The sequence below is a fragment of the Nematolebias whitei genome, chromosome 13 (genome assembly GCF_014905685.2).
Source record: "Nematolebias whitei isolate Nwh7 chromosome 13, NemWhi1, whole genome shotgun sequence".
NCBI lineage: Eukaryota > Metazoa > Chordata > Actinopteri > Cyprinodontiformes > Rivulidae > Nematolebias > Nematolebias whitei.
In genome coordinates, this window is record NC_056510.1 from 36,743,575 (window position 1) to 36,751,291 (window position 7,717).

Sequence of the window (7,717 nt, forward strand, 5' to 3'; positions counted from 1 at the left end):
GTTTGTCTTCTTCTTTTAAACAGAGATCGTTTGACGACAAGGGATGGAGCAACTCGATTCAGCCATCCTCCTGCCACTGCTTTATTTTACGGCTTCCTGACTTAAACCTCTGCTGTACTAACAGGAACACCAACAGCAAAAACGAAAACCTAAAAGTCTGTTTGAGATCATATGCCATAACCTGGCTGAGAAAAGAAAGCTGTGATTAAGAAGTGTGACGATCTGGACACCCCTTTAGGATCAGGAGCCTCAGGGTGTGTCTGCCATGAAGCCTTCAGTCTATGCTGGTTATCCCTCTGGGCTCCTGCTAGTCCTGATGTGCTGCCCCCTACTAGGCTTTGTCGAGTCTGCCAGCAGCAACAAATCTGGCAACAATGGGCACCTGCACCTACGAGAAACTGACCCAGAGCGCTGCATGAGGCACCATTTTGTGGAAACTATCACACACCCAGTTTACAAATGCAACTCCAAGGTAAAGCAGTAAAAATATACACAAACACACATTGTAATGGAAGCCTACTGTATTTTCATCTAATGCTGATTTCTATCGCCAGCTGTGAAGGATGACAATAATGTTGTTGCCTGTGTTTATGCATGTGACTGTCTGTTACCAAAATCTCATATATTGTCCTAAATTTTGATGCGTTTGTTGCCAAGACTGATTTACAAAACATTTTAAAGGTTCTAACAAATTGCATATGATGTTTGTTTAAAATTTTGTCATTACACACTTTGAGAAAACCCTCCTTGCTGATCGGCATCTGTGGCCAGTTTCTTCGGATTGGTTGCGGGAGCTCCTTCTTGCCCACAGCCATCAGCATCTATAACAACTCTAAAGAAACCAGGATGATGAGTTTTTTCATTCATTCAATCTTTATTCATACATGTTAGTCTCATTGAACCATGAGGACTCATTTACAAGAGAGACCTGTTCCAGACAGAATATATAAAGTACAGACAACAATAACAATAAACAATAACCATAAACTACTGTAAAATGTAGTTAAAATAAAAGTATTGTTATAAAACAACATTTAATTGTGTGAATCGTATGAAGCATTCACACAATTGTGATCCATTTGTCTTCCGTACATTTTTCGGAATGATTCTTTTCCCGCAGTTTTGAAGCAATTTCAACAAATCATAAATCAAATTGTTCAGCTCTTTCAGGACAATCCTGCTACAAGTTTTGGTATTGGTGCAACTTTAGCTTTTTGAAATATTTAGACTTTTCTGCAATTATGTTTTCCTCATAGGAAATGAATTGAGCTCATTTTACATCCTTCAAATCTTTAGAGCTGTTTACAACCTTTTACTGCTCCTTTCACATTTTGTTCTGGTTCAGCTTCTTTCAGCTTCCTTATGCAAATTAAAACTTTTTTTCAGCTACTTTCAGCTAATATCAGCTGTTTTTTCAACTGTTTTGAACTCCTTTCAAGTTCTTTCTGCTAACTGCATTTTTGTGCTTCTACTTTCTTTCTGCTAATTCCAGCTTGTTATGCTCCTTTCAGCTTATTTCTGCCAGTTTCAGGTTTTAATGCTATTTCAGCTATTATTTAGCTGTTTTATGCTAATTTTAGCTTTTTCATCTTAGTCCACATTTTTTGCACTCATCTCTACTTTTTTCAGCCTATTTCAGCAAAAAATGTGCTCTCTCAACTTCCTTCTGGTAATTTCAGCTTTTTTCTACTTTTTAGCTACTTTTCAGCAGTTTTTTTCGTAACCAGTATTTTTTTTAGATAATTTCAACTCTTATGCTCAATTCTGCTTCTTTCAGCAAATGTGTGCTTTCTGCTTTTTTCTGCTAATTGAAGCTTGTTTTACCTTTTCAGCTACATTTTTTTAGCATTTTTTGCTAATTTCAGCTGTTTTCAGATAAATTCAAGTTTTGCATAGTAATTTCTGCTACTTTCAGCATAACTGATTTCTGCTTATTTCAGCTTGTTATGCTCCTATCAGCTTCTTTCTGCTAGTTTCAGCTTGTTTTTAGCTCTTTATGTTCTAAGTTTAGCTTTTTCAGGTAGTTCTACATTTTTATCTCATTTCAGCTCCTTTCACTTCCTTTTGGTAGTTTAAGCTTCTTTCTGCATTTTCAGCTACTTTTCAGCTATTATTTTTTTCTAAGTTCAGCTTTTTTAGGCTATTTCCTAAATTTTGTGGCATTTTCTGCTCATTTAAACCTAATTCAGCAATTATGTATTATTTCTGCTTTCTTTTGATAATTTTTTTTTCATTTTTCATTTAGCCTTTATTTATACAGGTTAGTCTCATTGAGCCATGAGAACTCATTTTCAAGAGAGACCTGTTTAGGGAGCACATGGTGGGGGTTAAGGGCCTTGCTCATGGGCCCAGAGTGGGGCGAATGAGGGTGGGGGCAAGTGTGGGTGTTTCACCTACCCCACCCACAATTTTGATGTTGTTGGGGCCGGGGCGTGAACCAGCGATCTTCGGATCAGAAGCCCACCTCTCTAACCTCTGCGCCACCACTCCCCGATTTAGGCTTGTTCTTCCATTTCAGCTACATTTCAGCATGTTTTTAGCTAATTTCAGCAGTTTTTCAACAAGTTTTTCAGCAATAAACATTCACACTGCATTTTCGCAAGAAATGCAATTTTCTAGTTTCCCTTTGGGATTAATGAAGTATTTTGGTGATTAACCTGTGTAAAAAAAGGTTGAATAAATTAATTTTTGAATTGAACTGAATTGTCAAATGGCATGAATCACCAAATGGATTTTAATGAAACTTTATGACCTGAATGTGCATCAAAACTTTAAAATCTGGAGTTAATAAATTCAATTCAATATGGTTTTTACAGACAAGACATGTTAGAAATCACAAAAAATGACTTCTGTCTAAAAAATAATTCTACTCATTAACTATTAATGTCAACTCAGTGTGTAAGACTTTTGTTTATAATTCTTGCATAAATTGTTGGCATCAACTAGACCTGGCGTGGGTAATCGGGAGGTTTTGGAGATTTCCCAGTGGGCCGGTCTGATGTGTGAGCTGCAGGGCCGTCACTCCCTGTTTTATTTTATTTTTTACAACTTTTTATTAACAACATATAAATACAGAACACCGCTACCACTGCTCCTGGGCTGCCAGCTGCCTCTACCCAGGGCTGGCGGCAGACGTCATTTTGTTTTTCTTTCTTTTTTCACGAGTCAGATCCACGATGTGACTAGTCAATCAATCCAGTAGGAGTGTCAGCAAATGACCAATCAACAACCTCAATTGGAAGGTAAACGGCAATCCGAAGTTAAACACCCCTTACCTGCAGAGCTAGGCTGCAGCCCATCAAGGGTTTCTTGGTGGACGCTTTGCAGTCAGAGTGGTTTTGTAAAAAATCATCAGAAAAAGTAAAGGTTAAACATTGTCAGTGGAGAATATGGAATCCAGACATGTGTTACCCTTAGCATTTAGAGGGTGGAATACAGTTTATTCCATTTGTAGAGGGATATGGGGTTGGATATATATTGTAAATTATCAGTTATGAGTTAAGCTCATAAGATATGCATTTATTATGCAAATAACCTCGTTGTGGGCACCACCTCTCTTTTTAGAGGAAAGATCAGTCTCTAACCCCAAACTAAATGTAAAATGAAACGTGAATTTTTTTCTCGTGTTTAAAGGGCATCAAATAAGTTAAGACACACAGATATGCCAAAATAATCACAAATTTAGTAGATTTTATGTATTTTGTTACAAAAATAATAATATGTGATATAGCTGATGAAGATTATGCATAACAAACAAATGAATAATGAATAGCTTTGTATCAAAGGTCTACTTGATTATTCAAATCAATGAAAGTTTAAAAAGGCAGATTTTTTGGACTGGTTCTGTTTGTGAAGTAATTACAATTGTGTCTAAATGAGCTGCAGTGTGTGTACAGCAAGATTATTGTGATGTATGATCACCAGAAAGGCATTAAAGGGTCTCTCTCACCAGAACGAGCTGTCAGAATGTTCCACAACTGCTTAAAATGATACCAGCAAGGCCTGAGATGCTCCGGTGACTGAATTCAATTCAATTCAATTCAGTTTATTTATATAGCGCCAAATCACAACAAAGTTGTCTCAGGGCACTTTACAGAAACATTCACATACATAAAAGCCAATTAGTAAAGTTCTCTATCTAAGGAATCCAGCAGACAAGTTGAATCTTGGCTTCATTGCAGACTCCCAACCTGAGCAATCACAGTGGCAACAGTGGAAAGAAAAAACTCCCTTTTAAAAGGAAGAAACCTCCAGCAGAACCAGGCTCAGGACAAGCATCCATCTGCTTTGACCGGCTGGTTGAGAGGACAGGAAGGAGAGACAGACGAACACAGAATGGTAGGTCCAGGTATAGGTCCAGGTGTATCTGAAAGACAAAAAAAAAAACACATGTTAAGGATAGAAAAAATAATTACTAATACAAAACAGGTTGAGCAGAGTAAGTAAAGACAGTAGCAGAGTGAAAAGTGTGGTCAGTTTGTCCTCCAGCAGTCTAAGCCTATAGCAGCATAACTAAGGGACAGCTCAGGAAACCCAAGCTGACCCTAACTATAGGATTTAGCAAAAAGGAAAGTCTTAAGCCTAGTTTTAAAACTGGATAATGTGTCAGCCTCACAGACAGAGATTGGAAGTTGGTTCCACAAGAGAGGAGCCTGATAACTGAAAGATCTGCCTCCCATTCTGTTTTTGTAAATTCTAGGAACCACAAGTAAACCTGCAGTCTGAGAGCGAAGTGCTCTGTTAGGAAAATATGGAACAATAAGATCTGTAATATAAGATGTAGCTAGGTTGTTGAGAGCTTTGTAGGTTAGAAGTAAGATTTTGAATTCTATTCTGGATTTGACAGGGAGCCAATGGAGAGAAGCTAAAACTGGAGAAATATGATCTCTCCTACTAACTCCAGTTAAGACTCTGGCAGCAGCATTTTGGATCAACTGAAGACGTTTTAAAGAAGTATTTGGACATCCAGATAATAAACCATTGCAATAGTCCAGTCTAGACGTGACAAATGCATGAACGAGTTTTTCTGCATCAATTTTAGATAAGATGTTTCTAATTTTAGTGATATTACGCAGGTGGAAGAAGGCAGTTCTAGTAACGTTTTTAATGTGGGGGATAAAAGACATGTCCTGATCAAAAATAACACCAAGATTTTTAACATTAGAGCTGGAGGACAGATTAATGCCATCTACGGATGGAGAAAGACTGAAAAGTTCATTCCTAACGTGCTCAGGTCCAAAAACCAAAACCTCAGTTTTGTCTGTGTTCAACAGGCGAAAATTAATGGTCATCCAGGTTTTTATGTCTTTAAGACATGCTTGTAGTCTAAGTAGCTGATTGGATTCATTGGGTTTAATGGACAAATATAATTGTGTGTCATCAGCATAACAATGAAAATTTATCCCATGCTGTTTAATAACTTTACCTAATGGAAGCATATATAAAGTAAAGAGTGTTGGCCCAAGCACTGAGCCCTGAGGAACTCCATGACTAACTTTGGTGTATGAAGAAGATTTATTATTTACATTTACAAACTGGAATCTATCAGAGAGGCAGATTGTCTCCTCAAAAGTCACTGATCACCATTGGAAGGACGAAGGTCCAGCCACTGGCTCTGAAGTCAGCTGGGATGTATCACTCTGCTGTGCGATGGCTCTGGTTTGGTCAGGTTCTCTCGTCCTGAGACGTTTGCAGAAAAGGCTGCTTCTCTCCCGTTCTCTTCCTTCCTAGGATATCTCACTAGGAGGAAGTTGAAGTGGGTTGTGTAGAAGTAGAAGTGAAGGCGTAGTAGAAGAAGTGAAGACAAAGTAGTAACGAAGAAGTGTGATGATGAAGAAGTAGTGAAGAAGAAGGAGAAGTGAAAGTTAACTTAACTGTCTGTGTGTTATAGATTGACTTTGGTCCACCTCTCGGAAGAGGGATGGTCTTAACTCTTTGTCATGTTTTATAAAATCTAAAGTCCATTTTCTCTGACTGCCTTTAAAAAGTCACTCTTCTTTTAAAAAGAGAAAAACATAAGACAAGTGAATATCTTAAAGAGAGATTACTTAAACAGGCATTTTCATAAATAAACATTCAGTTCTGAAAATTTTGAAATAACATGCAATGTTCACCAAAAGGTGTTGCTGTTCATCTCCTGAAAAGAAAATGTCATTTAAACAAAGGGTTCTTTAAAATGTGTTATCTTCATGGGAACCCATCCTGGGAGTAATACTCCTTTCTTTTGATAAAAGTTAAAGCCTCAGCAGATGTTTCACTTCGAGGTCAGTTGAACCAAAACTCATTAAAACGATCGGCCCATTTCATGGGAAATGAGTTCATATTGGCAGTGAAGTTAGCACAGTAACAGTTTTTTTATTACACTTTCATTAATGTCAACTAAGAAGTTAGTAAGCTGAGCTGGACACCTGTAAAGCGAAGTCTGTTTGCTCCCAAGGGAATAGATGCATCTTATTTTAAACTGTTTAAACACAAAACACATGAATGATGTTTGTTTGAGATGAGGTGAACTCTTTTTTTCTATTTAAGCTGAGATGAACTGTTTTCTGAGATGAGGTGTTCTTTTTCTGAGGTGGTGTTCCCCTACACATTTCAAAAACTAAACGGAGTTTGGAAAAAATGGGAAAAGCCGGCGACCGACCCCATGATCAGCTGATCACAAAAGTTATAAACAGAAAGTAGCTACCACATGTTCATCTGGATGAAAGTAACTGCATGTAAATCTTCCATTTTCTGCCATAATTACATTGTATGCTTAATGGTTAAGCAGCCATCTGCTTCGACCAAATGGGTTTGATAGGAACAGAAATATAATGGCAAATGAACATGATATATATTGCACATAACACGCAGGTTGTATGACAGGTTATTGCACAGGTAGTAACACTGAGATGAATTATGATGTTAAGGTAGTGGCATATACGATACAGCCACATAATGCAGCAGCAATAAACATATTAGGTGTCACAGATGTGGCTTAGTTCAATGTTATTGTCAATTCAATCCAGTTCAGTGTTCTTCATCAAGAGTTCAGTAATCTGACATCTTGTGGATAATAACTGTCTTTGAGTCTTTTCATGCACCATGGCAGACTCCTGTATCGTCTGCCTGCGGGTAGTAGATGGAAAAGTCCTTGTGCTGGGTGGGTGTGGTCCTTAATGATGTTGCGTGCTTTATGCAGACATTGGCTGTGGTAGATGTCCTGGATGGTATGGAGACTGCTACCAGTGATGTCCTCTGCTATTTACACCACCCTCTGTAGTGCTTTCTGACTGGTGCAGTTCCCATAACACCCTGTGATGCAGCCTGTCATCAGGCTCTCAATGGTGCCCCTATTAAAATTAGTGAGGATGCTGGTGTTTGTACCAAACTTCTTTAGTCTTCTTAGGAAATAGAGTCTTTGTTGGGATTTCTTGACCACAGTGTTTGTATGTAAAGTCAAGGTCAAATCCTCAGTAATGTGAACGCCGAGGAACTTAAAGCTGCTGACCTGCTCCACCTCAGCATTGTTTATGTAGATGGTGGGGTGCTGGCCTCCACGCTGTCTCCTGAAGTCCACCATCATCTCCTTCATTTTGCTGACATTAAGAGAGAGGTTATTTTCCTGACACCAGTTGGTCAGTAATTTCATTTTAGATAGATTAGATTAGATTAGATTAGATTAGATTAATAGATAGATAGATAGATAGATAGATAGATAGATAGATAGATAGATAGA

The 7,717-nt window shown here is 38.0% G+C and overlaps 1 protein-coding gene across 1 annotated transcript in view; it reads left to right on the plus strand.

The window, feature by feature from the left end:
- Nucleotides 1–265: 265 nt before the first annotated feature.
- The window catches only part of LOC119419310 (norrin cystine knot growth factor NDP), a 26,208-nt gene continuing 18,756 nt past the window's right edge, over nucleotides 266–7,717 (plus strand). The window contains exon 1 of the mRNA XM_037686620.1: nucleotides 266–472. Within this exon, the coding sequence (XP_037542548.1) occupies nucleotides 266–472 (207 nt within the window). The remainder of the gene's footprint in view (nucleotides 473–7,717) is intronic.